The 17,368-nt window shown below is 43.1% G+C and overlaps 2 protein-coding genes across 4 annotated transcripts; both read right to left on the bottom strand.

Moving 5' to 3' along the window:
• Positions 1 to 785: 785 nt before the first annotated feature.
• Positions 786 to 8,864, bottom strand: LOC6542792. Of its 3 annotated transcripts, none has more exons than XM_026979302.1 (6): positions 8,663 to 8,864; positions 3,048 to 3,913; positions 2,563 to 2,932; positions 1,853 to 2,449; positions 1,346 to 1,734; positions 786 to 1,211 (listed from the first exon to the last, which is right to left on the bottom strand). In XM_026979302.1, the coding sequence occupies exons 2-6, from the start codon at positions 3,858 to 3,860 to the stop codon at positions 996 to 998; spliced, it is 2,385 nt and encodes a 794-aa protein (XP_026835103.1). In that variant the 5' UTR covers positions 3,861 to 3,913; positions 8,663 to 8,864; the 3' UTR covers positions 786 to 995. The 3 variants fall into 3 exon arrangements, with proteins under 3 accessions (XP_026835103.1, XP_001970173.1, XP_026835104.1); XM_001970137.3 differs by having other exon boundaries at positions 1,346 to 1,731; XM_026979303.1 differs by lacking the exon at positions 786 to 1,211 and having other exon boundaries at positions 1,670 to 1,731; positions 1,848 to 2,449.
• A 325-nt stretch (positions 8,865 to 9,189) lies between these two features.
• LOC6541472 (probable cytochrome P450 4d21) lies at positions 9,190 to 11,554 on the bottom strand. The gene is made up of 5 exons (XM_001970136.3): positions 11,305 to 11,554; positions 10,796 to 11,182; positions 10,671 to 10,740; positions 10,416 to 10,612; positions 9,190 to 10,357 (listed from the first exon to the last, which is right to left on the bottom strand). The coding sequence occupies exons 1-5, from the start codon at positions 11,465 to 11,467 to the stop codon at positions 9,642 to 9,644; spliced, it is 1,533 nt and encodes a 510-aa protein (XP_001970172.1). The 5' UTR covers positions 11,468 to 11,554; the 3' UTR covers positions 9,190 to 9,641.
• Between the last annotated feature and the right edge of the window lie 5,814 nt (positions 11,555 to 17,368).

Here is a 17,368-nt window from a genome sequence, read left to right as displayed (position 1 = left end):
CCCTAAGCGAAAATTTTCAGCAGAAAGGGGCTGTCAGTTGAGTTCTGAACTGGAGTTGAGTTTCGGGTAGGAGTTCCTCTAAAAGCCACAGACTGCAATTTAATCTGCCTTGACAAGTGTTGTCTCTCTTAACTTTGGGGCGGCATTATAAAAGCCGGATCTGTTTGTCAAACTGCCTAATAAATTTTGCTGTGCACTAGCCAAAGAATTCTACTTCTTTTGATTCCACGCTATTCAACTTAAAATATCTTTGCCATTAATTTAAGATGGCTTAAAGATTGCTTTCAAATGGCAGGAAGTCCAACCCCTTTTATCAGTTGCAAATGAACCATTAAAGCTAAATAATAAATGTATATTAACAGGAGCACCACTTTGTTTCGAGTGTACTGCAGCCAGCTAAGCACACACTCATATAGATAATGGACTCCGTAGCATTCAGTGCACCACCGAATCGATAACAATGGACTGGTTAATTGAATTGCCCAAACCAAATGGACTCGGTCTTTTGAATGCGTGGGCCAAGCTGACCAAAGACCAAGGTTGTTGTTGTGAAATAATGTCCCGACTTTAATTGTATCGATTTCATTTGAATTTCGTTAGAGCATTGTCCGCACGAGTATATGTTTATGGCTTTCGAAAGTATCAAACAAAGAAAATGATATGTTTTCTGTGTTGCCTTATGTTCCTGACAAGGTTAGTCGGTGCGAAGATGGAAAAGATTAATTGCTTGGAACAATGTACAAAATAATGAGCGCACCGAACTTACCCCAATTTCACGTTAATCATTATGCTACTCACATCTTAATCTTTATTCATTGCAAAAATACAATTTTCACGCGCATAAAAATAGTCAAACAACGCTAAACACTAGACAACTTAGCCACTAACAAAGATTTACAAATACATCATTTATCATACATATAGCGAGCGGTGAAAATACAAGTGGGGAGATACAATAGAGACATAAATAAACATTAGATACAAGATACATCACTCTAAGACTTGGGCTTTCGACTTCGATTGGGCGTGGTCCTCAACGAACGCCGTGTACTGGTCACCGGAGCTGTGGTTGCTGCCGTACTGGTCTCTGGTGGTGCTGATGATGTTGTGGGTGGTGCAGTGGTCGAGGTGGTCGAGGTGGTTCGCCTCCTACTTGGACGCTCCCGGTAGACGCACATTAGTTCGTCGGCAGCATCGGGACAATCAATTTGCTGAAGCAAGTTAGTGCAAAACTGCGTTATAACTGTGTGTTGCGATTATGCTTATAAATGCGTGAAAAAGTATGATTGATTGTATTTGGCAGATTGTTGTTTTTGTAGAGAAAAAGCATTACAACTGGTCTTACCTTATCGCACAACTGACTGACAGTGATGCACTTGCCACTCACACAACGGAGCTCGTGGGGCGGACAACCTCCTGAGGATGTTGCCACTTCGTAGGGATTGGGCTTTGGTGTGGGTGGGTTAAATCGGGTTGAAGTGGTGCTGCTGAAGCTGGGAGTACTGGTGCTACTGGTGGTGCTACTGGTGGTGCTGCTGGTGGTGCTGCTGGTGGCTCTCTCGCGCTGCTGAGCCAACGCCGAACTGGGAATCGCACTTGCTGTTCTGGCCGCTGGAGTTGTGGGTGCTGACACGCCAAATTTCACAGAAGTTCGATTGGCTCTCTGGGAATACTTGAACTTGTTCTCCGAATCACTGGTCATCATAATCTCCTTGCTGTCACGAAAGTTTACTGCTAACAAACGGGAGATACACATTGAAGCATGAAATATAAAAACACAGTACAGCTTATTTCAAGTCTAAGCAATGCAGGTATTAGGTATATGACAAATTGGGTGGGCTCGTCACCTTACCAAATCCTTTAGGTCCTCCAGCGCCTTCCTCTGCACTGGAATTCACTGGCGGCGCAGGTGCAGCCACCTGGTGAATCTGGAACTTGGTTTCCGTGCCCGCATCCTCATCGGTGGTGGCCGTAATGTACGTATACACCTTGTCATTCGTCTCGTTGGGCGACAAGAAACTGGCATAGGAAAATACCCTGGGAAAGGCATTCAGCTCAGACTCATCGAATGGAGCCAAATCGCCAGAGCCGTACTCATCGCAGTCCTGCTCATCGCTTCCATCCAAGCAGTCCACATTTTGATCGCATCGATACTTTTCCACAAGGCACTTTTCATTTGAACGGCAGCGGAATTCGTCCGGCTCGCAAACCAAACATTGCTCGTCCTCATCCTCGCCACCTAGGCAGTCCTTGATCTTGTCACACTGCCAGTTCTGGGGAATGCAACTCCCATCATGGCATTGGAACTCATTTCCGTAGCAATAGTCACGGCGCCTTGTGGGATCCTCACACTTGTGGCTCTCGTGGGCATCGGGATATAGGTTGCAGTCGAAGAGCTCGCCGAGGATATCCGAGTTGTAAATCGCAATGGAACAGGCTTCCAAGATGGCTAGGCAATTGCAAAAACAAGTCATGTTACAAAAAGCAAGATACCGAAATTGTAGTTTATTAAAATGAGACCTATTTCAATTAAGTTGTATAGATATATTTATTCCCTCTTACCCTTGCAGATGCGGCGACAAGGAGGCAGCTGTCCGATGTGCAAAGGTCGACACTCGGGTTCCAGGGCACCGCAAATGAACTCAGCCGCCCTGGCGGAGCAATTGGCCCGGATGAGGTTCTCGTAGGCCGCCATGGAGGCGGCGTCCCGCGGCGCCGCACCCTCGCGATTGTAGGTGAGATCGTAGTCGAGCACTCCCTGGCACATGGGCAGCATGGTCGACTGGCAGCCACTGTTCGTCGTGGAGGGGGTGGTCAAGGCCATCGCCTCTGTGGGCCGCCCACCGGCCGACAAGGGGGGTGGCAGGGTGGGGGACACCCGGGTCAGAGGCGTCTGGTTGCCAGCGGGTGTCGCCTGGGGCTTGTGCAGCAACTGAAAAATAAAGTAGTGGCACAGGTGATAATTAACTGGCAGCACAGTTTTGGTTGGGACTGCACCAGAAAGTTAGGGGAAAGTAACCCCTTATTCGAAGCCAACTCCAACTCACTTCTTTGAGCAACTGCAGCATTCTCTTGTCCTGCTCGATGGGTACCCCAAAGCTGTTCTGATGCCCGGAGGTGAATCTAATACTGTCCGCCGGCAGCAAGGTGTCATCGTAGTCGCCATCGCCGTCGCCGTCGCCATCGCCATCTTCACCTCCCACCTCTGGGTCTCCATCGTCTCCAAACGCTATTTCAGGTAGCTCCGAGCTCTCCTCACTGTTGTCCACGTCTTCGAGTCGTGTGGTCTCCTGGGGCGATTTTTCGGTGGAGCTGGTGGTGTCCTCATCCCAGGCCTCGTTGCTGCTGGAGCTCGTGGATGTCAAAGTGGCTTCATAGCGGCGCTGGAGCAACTTGGCTCTAGCCACACTGACATCGTGAAGCCAAAGACAGTAGGTGATCAGGCCGAAGAACAGGAGAACGCTGGCCGCAAATATAATGGGCCACCTCAGGTACTTCCACCTGCACACGCTTCGAGCATAGCCCAACAGCATCCAGGGTGTGGGCTTCTCCGGCCTTTCCAGCTTGCTGTTCAAATAATAATTAGCCGTCAATGGGTACTTGTAGCGTCGAACTTGAAGTTCGGCCAGGGTTTCGGGACTCCCCAGCATTCCAATGTGGTATTTCTGAGTCTCACTCCAGCACGACTCGCCGGAGGCGCGGGTGTAGTCACTGTGATCTTGCGCAGATCCCTCATCATCATCGTCGATGGTCTGCACCGTGATGTTGAGGCCGTGGGGATATTTGGTGGGCTGACGTCTCAATCCGGTGACTGATGAGGTCTCATTCGCAATTGCTTCCAGCTGCTTCTGTTCGGCCATTATTACCTGAGCTCACCTTTCAAAAGGCCCCTCCAAATGTCAATTGCTAAAAGCTACACAGGAAACGAAATGTAGATAATAAACTCATTGAATAAGGTGAATATTTTGGTAAATACGTAATGTATTCTCTGTAATTACTTTTAAAAAGACTTAAATTATAAACTGTTCATAATTCAATTACGCGGCATAAGTATACAGAATTAACTATGGCTGCTCTGTTACTTCTCTCAGTGTATGTACCACCATTGCATAACCGGGGTAATTGCAAATGTCTAACTGATTTTCAAGAGTCTTCAGTAGATTAGGGCTCTGCTCCTCTCTCCTGGAAATCGGGTATTTGCGAAAGGCAATCGAATTGCAGATGAAAATGAAAGTGACTGGCAATATGCATTTCGGCATTTCCACTATGTTACTTGTGGAAAGTTGTCAACCAACCCGAGAGATTGCTGATCTTCAATCTGTTGCTTCAATTAAGCTACATTAATTCCGCTGAAGAAAAGCCGCAGGTAATCAGCAAGCAGATGCTGCAATTTCATTCGGATTTTCCCAAGCTCTTTGCGGCGATAAATAATCGTACGGTCGTACATACGATGAGCAAACGTACCGAGAAGCCCCAAATGTATTGGCCAATAGTTTAGAAAAATTGAAATGCGAATTGCATTGGGCAAGAGATCGCCGGCAAGTGGCTGCTTCTGCAGCAGTAAGTTCACATAAAGTTGCAGATACACAAAAGCCAGCGGAAAACTCGTTAGCCGGAAAAACGAAGAGCAAGCGAAACAACCAAAACCACGGCAATAAAAGTTGGAAATAAGCTGGTGAATCTGACTGACACGAAGAATAGATGCCCTGGGAGCGGTTATTATAAATGGGAATGGGCCAACGCAAGAAAATGTCAAATAAATTGGCATTCCTTATTTTATGTGCAATACACATTTTTTCGCAATATTTATTCCCACACCGTGCAAGTTTTGCACAAAAATGATATCTCTAAGTACATTAATTGTAAAGACATTTATGTGGGTAAAGACTCCAATATTTTGCATATCTTTTTTTGCAGCGCATGCAACTAAAACTTTGATTGGTTTTCAGGGTATCCCTAAAAGAGTTGCCTTACTTAAAACGCCACTCGGTGTTATGCACTCGTGTTACTACCAATTTTTACCCTTTTCCCCTGGGTTGGCATTACGAGTGCGATGATCAAAAGGCGCTTGAGCTTGGCGGCCACAGTTGGCTGAGTGTCGAGTGTTGAAGTGTTTTGTTTGTACACACATACATATAGTGCAAGTATATATCTTGGTTTCGGTTCAGACAACTCCAGCCGGGATCTTGCTCCTCTTGCTCCTCTTGCTCCTCCCGCTCCAACTGCAACTGCTTGCCAACTGGTGCTAGTGACCTTTTCACTTTTGTTTTCGTTGCTGCCTGACTGCCTCTGCCTGCCTGCTGCCAAGTTGCCAGTAACCAAGTTGTCCAGATTCCATGTTGCCTCAAGTGTTGCGGCTTCTTGCCGGGAAGCCAAAGAGGCGGAGTCGGCGGCACAGAGGAAAATGTGGCGCAAGTTGTATCTCTCTTAGCATTGACAGCATAATTGAGCCTTTTATGTGATCTATTGGGTCTAGTGAGTTTACATAGATTTCCATATTTTACATGGCGCGCTCTCCTCTGATTGTTTTCACTGTAAGCTTTTCCTTATGTACGTATGTACGTATGTCTTTGCAATTAAGTAATATTTTTCTGAGTACATCAACATCTGCTCTACCGTTCGTTGGCCGATTAATGAGCTGCAGGCCGGCACTCAACTCTCGCCTCTTCAACTCCTCTCAGGTGTGCCAAACCTTTTTTGGCCAGGTTATTAAGCGTTTCGCTGGCGGCTTTTGAGATTTGGCTAAGGTCGGCTGAATGGTGGAAAATGCTGGCCAAGCAATCGACAGAAAGGTCAAAACAGCTATGACGGAGTGCCGCAAAGAACCTTGCTTTAGGGTCGAGACTGAGATTTGGACGGGTGTAACCAAAGACCACGATTACCGGGTGAGGTGGGAGCTAAATGTCTGCGGTGAATGTGTAGTAGCTGCGAACTTGGTGGTTTTCCAAGCCTACTTAACGACCGATGAGCATGTCAAACTGCGTGGGAAATGAGGTAATCTCCGTACAAAGCGGGCATTTTTAGTGGTTGGCAGATAACCAACATATCCTCTCAATTACAGTCTCCGATGTGTTTCGAAGTCACGCACCTATCTAGATCTTTGGCAACCTGTCTAATTAGTAACTGTAGCTGCATTCGATATCTGAGTGGCCGTATCTGAGGCCGAAAGGCACTTCCAGGCATTGTTCAATCGCTCGTTTGGCCAGCCATTAGAACACCTTTGGGCAATGGTATGCAATGGTATGCCTCAATGCCCAGCTCTGTACTTGGGTCCCTCTCTAGTGCAATCTTCAATTGGTCGAACTTGCATACTTATATGTACATACCATGGGTTGCCCAACGCCGTATAACTTTGTTTAGTTTGCGTGGCTTTGATGTTGGTCATTTCACACGTCGAACAAGAACGAAACTAGCTTAGATTACACTGCCAAAAAATATAGCCGCTTAGACTATTTCATGTGTAGAGAGATATGGTTAAATATTTGGGGGCTTTCAATTATTCCTCAGTAGAGCTGCTCTTTCCAAGTGCATGACTCGCATTCCTGGCCAGGCAAAGTGCACTGAAGCGTTGCAGCATCCACTGGCGACTAAGCTTATAAGTTAAGTCATTTTCCAAATGCAACTGCAACTGCACAGTTCAAAGTTATTTTGTACAAATAAATTGTTTATGCTTTTCGATTTTATTTCGCTGCAGCCGCAGTACGTGCCGTGCGATGTTTTTCTGTGCGAGGTGAGCCAGCGACTCTGTCCAGTCCAAGTGCGATTGGAAGTCAGAGTCTGGTCTAGAGCTGCATCTGAATCCAAGTGAAGCTGGGGCCAGCTGCCTTCCGAGCTGCCTTCAGTTAGCGGGTGGATTATGGCAGTTAGACATAGCGATTATGGCCTTACATGCGCATGCAACTTGCTACAGTTTGGCTGGCTAAGTTCTGAGTCATATTTGGAGAACCGAAGATCAAGAGGAGCTGCAGCTAGGTTATGACAACCAGCGATCGGTCGTGTTTGGGTCGAGGTGGACTGGGCTGATTAGATGACAGTGAAGTCAATATGTTAGATTCCACCGATTCCGACCGATTCTGGCCGATTAAGCCATCGATCATTGTTGACATTTGAACAGATCGTGGGCGGATAAATGCACGTCTGTAGTTTAATTGACTTTTGATCCGTGGATACGTATTATAGGTACAATACAATCTCCTGTTCTTTCAGCTGACTGCTCATTACCGAATAAACAACTTTAATTACTTTTCCATTGTATTACGTACTTTGGCACCTTTTGTTATGCGATCGCGAAAACTGATCAGTCATGGTTTTGCGAATTCTCTTTCAATTTTATTTCCAATTTTGTTTATGATCTTGATACTTATTAGGCTAACGACTGATACACAAAAGCTTTAACAACTGTATTGATTACCAGGCCATAATCCTTGGAACTCAATAATGCTTGTTCTTCTTGAGAGATATCCGAATATTAAAATTATGGTTTGTAAGCATTTACAGTAGGTCATTTACTCCTGCTTATCGAGTAAAATCTCCAATATTACCACAAAAAAAGGAGAAACATTATATTATGGTTATTACAAGAAAATTAAATATAAATTTGTTCTCCCACACGGAGTGCATATTACTTTTACGATCATTATTTTACGATCCAATGATCAGACAGCGTTAAAGATGTCAGAGTTCTTCAGCCATCACCATTATGATAATTTGTTAGCATTGAAAAAACCTTAGAAACTTCTTATGATCACTCAGCTGGGAAATGATCTCAGAAACCACTCTAATCATTTAGCGCCTTTAAAGATATCTTAGAACGGTTCATCCACTAGCTTCTTTACTAATAACTCGTTGATATTAGCGCACATGTCAAGATCAGCAACTTATTCTTTTTTACTTTAAGACAAGCGTTGCATTAAAATCTGCCTGTCATCGGAGCAATTATTTTATCAATCAGGCCTACAAGAGATCTCAACATCTGCACAATCATTAAGCGCCAGCCTGCGAGTTCTGGTTTGTCTGTGTTCCACCTGTTTGCTCATTTGAATACATTTGTAATTAATGCAGCTACCAGATTTTCTGATTTGTATTTCACACCAGCAAACAGCAAACACCCATTCGACGATGATGGTCGTAGCTCACACGAGAACCGCACTTTTGTCACTTTTCCACGCTTTTCAGATTCACTTTGCGGTCGGGATTTTATTTTATTATTTATATTGTTGCAGGGCAACCGCGAATGTTTATGGATATGCGAATGTGAGTGCTCGACATTCATGTTATGTTAATCAATGTTGATTGCAACTTTATTTTTTCGCTTCTATTTTTCGTCTTTAATTAAAAGTGCAAACTTCAAAATTAATTAAAGTGACTTTGGCTTGGGCTTGTACATGGCAATTTGAGCTTGTTGCTCTGTAATTACGAGCGTCTTAATTTGCATAAAAATTTCGTTTGGCAAGCATTTGTCGGGCATTTTTCTGCACGCTAATAATTGTGGGAGGCTTCAATGTATCTTTTTCACAAAGGATTTTTCGCATGCCTTAGAGTTTGGCCAAACACACAGTAATTTCTCAAGATTGGTCTCACACTTCACTCAATCAATCACCAATAATTTTACACTTCGACTATAATTTCAATTACAATTAGTACCCCAAGATGAAAAACTCACGCTTAGCACTTGTTGTTAGTTTTCGAAGATTTTTGAAACCCGCTTTTTTTGAGCCTCATCCGCGCGATCGGCTGCCAAAAAACCGACTGAAAGATAAAACCTCCGGCCGAAGAAGCCAAAAATCCAAAGCTTCTCTTTCGGATTCTTCTGAAAGAGACCAACACGAAGCTCACCTCAACTCGGCTTGGCTTTCGGTTTCGATTTGATTTCGCTTTCGAGCTCAATCCACGGATCGGGTCTAAAATCACCGGCACTTCAAGTTTCTCTCTTAAAACCAGTGTGCCAAACACTCTTAAAATGCAGTTTTACTCTTTTTCTCCGCGATCGTTAGGAGTCATTGGTTCACTGTGTCGCCAGCGAATTTTCCTTTATTTTATTTTGGCTTTGGAGCCAATACTTTAATGGCTCTTTGCAACGTGACGTTTAAGTTATGATGAGATCGTTTCGCCTGACTTTTATGCGATCGTACATACTCGTATGTGTGTGTGCGGAATGGAGGCATGGAGCGTGCCCAGGGGCTGTAAAGAATGTTTTAATGCTGGAGTTGTGACAAAAAAACTGTCGTTACTGGTTGTCGGTTGTCTTGTGGAGCTTTTCTGGGATCGTTGGGGCTGAGGTTTCTGCAATTGGCTTATGGAAATTTCGCACATGTGGGTGGCGGCTTCAACATCGAAGTGGGTTAAGTGGATTCAGCAGATGAGTCATGGAATGCCAAAAAAGGTAGAGCCATTTGAAAATACTACGCAGGATGCACAGCAAGAAATCGGGAGTTCTTTGATGTAAAATGCTTAAAGATACCTTCACAATTACGTACATTATCACAAATAGTTTAATGAAACTAAACAGCCGGCCATTAAATTAGGACAACTTTTCCACTGGTATCGATTTTCAGTAAAAATAGGTTTGTTCCTGCCGTATAATATAAAATAAATTAAAAAAAAAAGAGAAGGCGATTATATTAACCATATGTATCGCTTAATCATTTAACTCTTGTTCTCGGCTTAAGGCCAACATTATTTCCCGATGAGGAGCTCAATATGAACGTGTACGTAGCTTTGAGATCCTCGCCAAGCGGGAGCAGTTCGTAGTGACGAATGACCTTACTGATCAGCGCTTTCATCTGGAGGTTGGCAAATTTCTGGCCTATACAGTTCTTGGGTCCAGCACTAAAGGGAATATATGCTAGAGGTGTTTGCGAGGTCATTTTCATATCCATCCATCGCTCCGGCTTGAAGACCAGGGGATCCGGAAAGTACTCCGGATCTCGGTAGACATAGTAGGGCATTAGTAAAATGCTTGTGTTGCCGGGAATGGTTTTATCGCCAATGTTCAGGTCCTCGGGAATGTACCTTCCGAGTATAGGAACTGGTGGATACAAGCGCATCGTCTCCTTGATCACGCAGTCGAGATACTGAAGTTCCAGCAACTTGGATTGGGTCACCGAAGCGTCGGGATCCGGTCCCAGAACAGAAACTAGTTCCTCGTAGATGCACTCCTGGACTTCGGGATGCCTGGATATCGCATGTAGGGCGTGGGACACCCCACTAGTGGTGGTGTCATCCCCGGCGAATATGAAAACGTCCACCTCCTCGCGGATATCCACATCACTTAGGGGCTTGTTGTCGATGGAGGCTTGCAGCAGGATGTCCAGCAAAGTCATCTTCGCTTTGCCGCCGATTTCTTCGTCTCCCATTACTACAAAACAGATTATATATACAACATAATAGCTCGGCAATGCTTATAGTTCACGTACTCAGCGGTTTGTAGGTGCCATCCGCTCTTGTCCGCTCCAAAATCTCTCGTCGTTCGCGAATGACCTTGTCCGTAAAGTCCTGCATTATAGCAATGTCCTTTTGCAATCGGCGATAAACAAGGGGGGCCGCCAGTGGAAAAAGCCAGTTATAGCGCATCGAGACACTTGCCAAGCGCTTGGACTCGATATAAACCACACTGAAAACAGAAGATTTTTAATGAAGCATGGTGTACATGAAGGATATACAGCACCTACCTCTTAAGGGCTTTTGTGTAGGGGAAATTCGAGTCGTTCTGAGCATTCACCCGAACACCCATTGCGGTCTCTAGTAAATTATCAATAAATACTTGTTAATATTTAAATGATCAATTATCAAATACCTGTGGTCACATCGAGGGCTTCCAGCGAAACAAACTTGAAAAGGTCGACGCATGTTTTTCCATCAGCAACTCTTCTTAATTTCTCCACCATGATCCCACTATTTCTATCCATTATCTCAACGAAGTTTTCGAGGCATTTGAAGTGAAATGCTGGGGCGAGAACCTTTCTGCGAGAGCTCCACTTGTTTCCCGTGCTTAAAAGAAGTCCATCGCCAAGAAAATCTCTCAAAAATCGGTAGAGCTGAGCTTTTTTGAGCAGTGTGCTACTACTTAGAATGCCTTCAAAGTACTTTAGATCCTTTGTGTAAATAAGGCACTCGCCCAGAATCCACAGGCGGAAGGTTTTGCCATATTTATTGAAGTAGTCGCCAAACCTCTGAATAAAATCTACAAGGGTAAATAAATATGTGCAAAGAGTTATAGATAATGCGTATTTGTGCTATCATTCTTCTGTAGCAATTCTGATCCCAGTACTTTTCATTTATCAACTAATTTTAAGTAAAACTCACTTTCCGGCCTCAAAGTCAAGGCCTGCAGTCCATTGCCCACTATTGGGATCGAAAATGGTCCCGAAATCTTGGACTTCTCAAAGACGTTCATTCTCCATTGTTTGCGTCTGGTATCCCACACCAAACTCAAGATCAGAACTCCGATACCTAACAATAACCACATCTTCGTTATTCCCAATGTTAAATCCGCTTTTCTATAGTAAACTGATAGTAGACTGATTGCGAATCTATTCAAGGTTCGTCTTGACAGCACCAGTATTTTCACCAGACTGTGGTTTTATATCAAAAGAGAAGAGAATATATTCCGCGTCTGATATTGTCTCATTCGTACACAACAAATTCGCTGTAATAAAAACCTTATGGAAACTACCGGCTTTTAGTTAATTTAAAAAAAAAATGGTTTGAAATTAAAATATAAAATAACATCTAAAATAATAAATTAGGTTCCAGCTCATACAAGTATATTATTTCCTTTGCATTTGTTAACACGAAAAATATGAAAAATAAATTGATGACTTTTTAAATAAAGTCTGATGAGTTTTTTCCTTTTTTTTGTGTGTGGTTACGAAAGACAGCACTCTGACATAGAAATTATTCTAATAAATAATACTTGTTTAATGGGGTGAAAACTGCGTTTTTCTATTCTAATTACATACACAAGCCGTAAATTACAGGTCTGAACATTAATTAAAAGATATTTAACTTACACTTAAGATTAAGATTTATTATTTTACTAACTTAACGAGGTTACTTAAGCCATCGCATTTATAATATTACCTAATTCAATAGAAGGACTTTGCAGCGTGTTGCACAAATATAAGAAATACAGGAAAGAAATATAGAAGAGGTACAGAAAAGGAAATTTAATACCTGCCCAATGCATTTTGCGGCATCAACATGTGGCAGACTGATATGAAAAACAAATCCTGGCCCACTCCCACTCAGCTTGGAGCCATGGCTATTTGGCCCCCAACACATGTCCGCGCACAAGTGCGCTATAATTGGCCTGGCCCGAACGACTCCACAGCCAATTGCAATTCATACGAAGAAACCACGGTGCTTGCACTTAAGAAAAGTACTTGGTATTTCCTTCGTTTGGACACAAGACTCTTTTCACGATCACCGAAACATTTTAATTGACGTAGAAGCAGCTTCCGATCAACTATTATTTTATTTTAATGGTACAAATTAGCTGACAATTAGAAGGTCGTGTTTTGGGAAAAGCATTATTGAAGTCTCAATGACTGTGTTAACTGCTTCTATAAGAGATATGCGTTAATTATATCTCTAACAATAATAATCCCATTTTAAAGTGTTAGAGATAATTTGCACCTACAGTATTTAATAATAGTTTTTCTCTATGCAACGAAATCGATACGCAGTTTTTATGGCCCAAGCGGGGCACAAGGTTAGTGGATTTGTGGACTTTCAGTGCGTTCGATTTCAATTTCGATTTCGCTTGGCAGTTTCTGTGTCGCGACTCGGTTTTGTTTTTTTCCTGGCATCTGTATCTGTGACTTTGGTTTTGGTTGCGGATTCATTTGGGGTTTTCTCGCCGCTCTGTATGGCATTTTTGCAATTATGAATGGCCCAGGTCTCGGTCCGCATTCTAAATGTCAATGTTATTGCACCCAAGCAGCACTGGTGTCGCTTTTTTTCAATTGCCCCCGTGCATCTATGCATCTGCAAGATAGCTTCGTGTTTCCATTTGGCTTTGATTTCCATTTGGCGGTATGCCCGCCAATAGAGGCGGTGGTTGACTTTTCAGCGTTTCTTTGCAAGCTGATCGCATGTGGAATTTCCGCTATTAACGACGACCCACCTTAAAAGTCATAGACTCCAGTCCGATTCCACTTTGAATCGGAGCGAGTCATAAAACATATGAACTCTTTAAGCTACTTAGCACAACGTTTTTCTTGAGTTATTGTGATAACTGAAAATGTCGTAATAGTTGTTCAAAAGTTACTAATACTTACAAGGTTTTCTGGACACTTTTAATTTAGAAATGCATCAGTAATTCAGTTTCAGCTTAAGACACACCACATCAAATTGAATATGTAATTTTCGAGCTTAAGCAAATAATAAAGTATTGTGTAATTTTTTGTAGGGTATTTCCACTTTTGGGGTCAGCCTTCGTTGCAGGTAATCAAAAATTTCATGCAGTTCGAGTTGGGGGCCATAAATTTAGCGTGGCTTTGCCCATTGTGCGTTGGCTGCCACTGAGAAATCGAATCAATCATTTTGCACACACGAAAACGGAACAGATTCCGAAAAAATGCAATTGTGTTCAGGGGGGACGGGGGATAGTCGGTATTATGACAGCGTTAACAAAGCGCGGCCAAGTCTAAGTGTTTAATTAACACAGAAAGAGTTCAACAAACACAAAAAGAGAGGCTCGACAACTCCAAATCGCTCATACGCTCCGTTGAACTTCAAGCGCCAAATCACGCACAGGGAAACTAAAAAGTGAATTCGGTTTTTTTCGGGTGGTGAATGGTGAATGAATGTGAATACTCAGCTCCAGGGTGTACCTAGCTCTTGATTAATTGTGCAATTGAAATTGAATTAAACGCGTGTAAATAACTTGAGCAGTGAGGAAGAAATCAAGATGTACGAGTATGTTAAAGGGGGCGCGTTTTACCCCCCAAATCGTGTCACCTGATATGCAAAGTGGGAAAAAAGAGAAAAAGAGAAAATCATTGACTCGGAGACGGACACTCGTGTTGAATTCAATTTATGGCTGATGCAAATGAGTGGGAAACTAAGGTAGAAATCAACATTGAATTGATTAAGGCGAGAGAGCGAAAGATGCAAAAAGAGGAACATCTCATATGTAGATACATATATGTAAAAAATCAGCTAACATTGCAAACACGAGCGAATTGCTCTCCGCCAATTGCGATTAAACACGCTTGTAAATGCTGGCTAAAATAAAAAACTCATGAACTGAAAACAACATAACAAGAAAAAGCAGCGTGATATGCATATATAAGTCAAGCGGCTACTGCATCGAGGTCGAAACGCAAACGACCCAGGAAAATCCTATCCAACTTCCCCAGCCAGAGGACAAACTGAATAGGAAGTGAAAACGCTGTGGGATTGAATATAGCAATAGAAACATTTCATGGGACCACTCAATAAAAGATAATTCATCAAGCTTCCGCTGCAGCTACAATATGAATAAAAATATTTTATGGATATGGTAGTTTAAGTTTTAGTACAGTCGATTTTCCTAATCGCTTCGCTTGAAGATTAAATTATTATGAAACATAACCAGCAAGTTGCACACCTTAGCATAAAAAACACTTATTAAATTGTTGTCAAAAAAATCCATTACAAGAAAACCTCGACTCTCGAGTCGAGTAACATACATAACAATAACTGCCAACCTGTCATCTGCTTGCGGATTCAATTGAAATAACAGCTTGAAACTCCCTGCAAATTGCAGGGTATCGCTGTGGCGCGATAAATATCTTACCGCATTTCGCGTCCAATTTAATTCGATAACCGCCCAAGCGACCGAGTAATGTCCACAGCTGACAACCCCAGTCACTCGAGGAGGGGGCGGATAGAGTTGTATCTACAGCATACTCAGCGATCTGTACGTAGGTACTTACTGCCATTGGTATGTGCCCAGCTGAAGCCAGGCAATCATCCGTATCCGAGGTACACTCTCGGCACTCCACAGCCCACGACAATATTGAACGCACTTAAGTGCCTGTACCTGTTTCCGTGCCCTCGTCTTAGGATCCGCCTCCAACTCCCCTAACTTTGATTCAGTTCCGTGCCTTGTATTAGTGCACAGTTCGAAATAGATGATGGCTTCAGGAATTCTGTAGCAGAACTAAACTTCTACCTGTTCTACTTCTAGAGTTCTAACTAACTGGTATATTCTTGGAATAACTTAACCATAAACGACGTATATTATTGTGCTTATAAATAATATTGTACTTGATAAATAATTTAAATAAATTAACCTTTTTTTATTTGCTGAAGTAGTCATTTTCCTATTTCGGCCTTCAGTGGCGTGGAGTTTTTCCCTGTGTAAGCTTGATTCGCATTAAAACCTGCACGCTTCTTACATGCCAATCGGGATTTTCTATATGTGGATATAAGTTCATGTGCGCTTGTGTGTTCATTTGGCTTAAGTTTGTGGTCAAACGAGTTTAAATTTATTTATGATTGGATTTGATTTTATTTAACAAAAAATGGAAACCACATAGAAACTCCGCGGCGAAGTCAGCGGGCGGTGATCGTAATTGCTCCAGGAGTGCTGATCAATTGATGCGGGTGTTGAGTTGGATGCTGGCTAATACAGTTGTTAGACAAAGAAACATTTTCCTGGGGCCCGACTTCCGCATTGGGCTAACGACCAAAGATTACAAAAAAATACAAAACACAACCGAAGAGCAAACAACTTACACACGAAACACGAACATCTTGGAGGTCTCTCCACATCACGAGATCTTCAGTTTATGGCGCCAGAAGAGGGATGGATCCCCATGCGAAAGTGCTTCATCGCTTTTGGATCTCGATTCCAAAGTCTATAGACTGAACTAGTGTTTGATTTCATTTTCATTTGCGTTCGATGTGATACAGTGAGCTATTTGTTGTAGTTTTCTTTCTGTGTGAATCTGTGCTTGCGTCCATCCATTGCATATTACACTAGAGGTGATAGCGTGAGCTAGATACAAGTTACAAAACGAACTATTTTTATTTGCCATTATCAAATACTATGCTGTAGAAAGGCGTGCTTCGTAGAACATTATAACCCGTTTTGGACAATCAACAAATAAAATATAAAAGCGTCAAGGCTGACTACCTAATGAATAAATTGACCAAATATGTAGGTGTGCGTATAACATATTAAGTGGTATTTAGAATTAGTGCAAAGCGTGCTTCATCAAACGTAAAATTTAAGTATTTTTATACTTCATGCAGATCATGTCTCAGATTTAAGATAGCTTAACAGCCGAACCACTGTGTAGAAAGATATTCTAGTCTTTCGCTGGAAAGGCATTGCCATAAAGTGACAAATGAGTGCCAAAAGGTATCTAGATGGATAACGGAGCCTACGGCGTAGAGCATCATAAAATTCATTAAAATCGGGCCATTAACCCGGGATCTCTAATCTGTGATCCCCTCACGTTGCCACCGCCAATTGCGATCAGCAGTCGAAGTGGGCTCGCATTTTGTCAGCGATTTGCACAACGTGCACATGCCTTTTTGCCTGCAACATGAGCTCGTATCTACTATAATTTAGCGCTTGCCTTCTTGGCAATACCGGCATTGTGCGGGGCTTCAGTTGGGTCCCCGGACTGGGGCTCAGTGGGTCTCAGTGGGTCTCAGTGGGTCTCAGTGGGTCTCAGTTCCAGTTGGAAAGACTCCTCCCCTGCCATCAGCAACCGGCCCACTCCTCCCATTCGACCCCTTTTTTTGGCTTCTGCGCTTTGTTTGGCAATTACAAAATTTGTAATTTCAGGTGCGATGCGCCGCGGGAATCTTAAAAACGACGTCGTTGCTGTCAAGACGCTTGCGCAAACACACAAAAGTGAAAAAAAACTAGTTACCAGACTGGGCCTGGTGTCTCCTTCTTGCCTATATGGTAATCCATGCAATCGGGCTAATCTTAACAAGAATGCCGCCGCCAGGCAAGAATGTCAAACTTTCCAGCCTGAAATGATTGCCCTCTAAAATTGGACTGAAATGTGCTTCTGAGAAATAGGCGCGCAAAATTGTTTCCAAGCTCCATTATGTCTGGCACTCCCCCGAAAAATACCCATGGTTGTTCAATGCGGTAGCCATGTCACTTGAGGCCCTTTGGCTGGCTATCCATTCGATCTGCATACAATGCCCATTGAGATAGTCAGGTATTTAATGTTTGGCTCACTTTAAATGGGGGAAATAATGGGGGGCACCAAAGGAAATCATGAATTTGCGGTTTCCAAAAAGCCAAAATCATCTTTCTCTCTCATTATTGGGTAGCATTGAACTGGCGGCTTTTTAGCCGCGGTGTTGATGATGAACGCTGTTTTGGTAGCCATGAAATTTGCATAGCAAACCG

The sequence above is a fragment of the Drosophila erecta genome, unplaced genomic scaffold (assembly GCF_003286155.1).
Source record: "Drosophila erecta strain 14021-0224.00,06,07 unplaced genomic scaffold, DereRS2 tig00000055-arrow-pilon, whole genome shotgun sequence".
Classification (NCBI taxonomy): domain Eukaryota; kingdom Metazoa; phylum Arthropoda; class Insecta; order Diptera; family Drosophilidae; genus Drosophila; species Drosophila erecta.
Note: the sequence above shows the minus strand (reverse complement) of the source record. Positions and strands in the feature narration are given on the sequence as shown.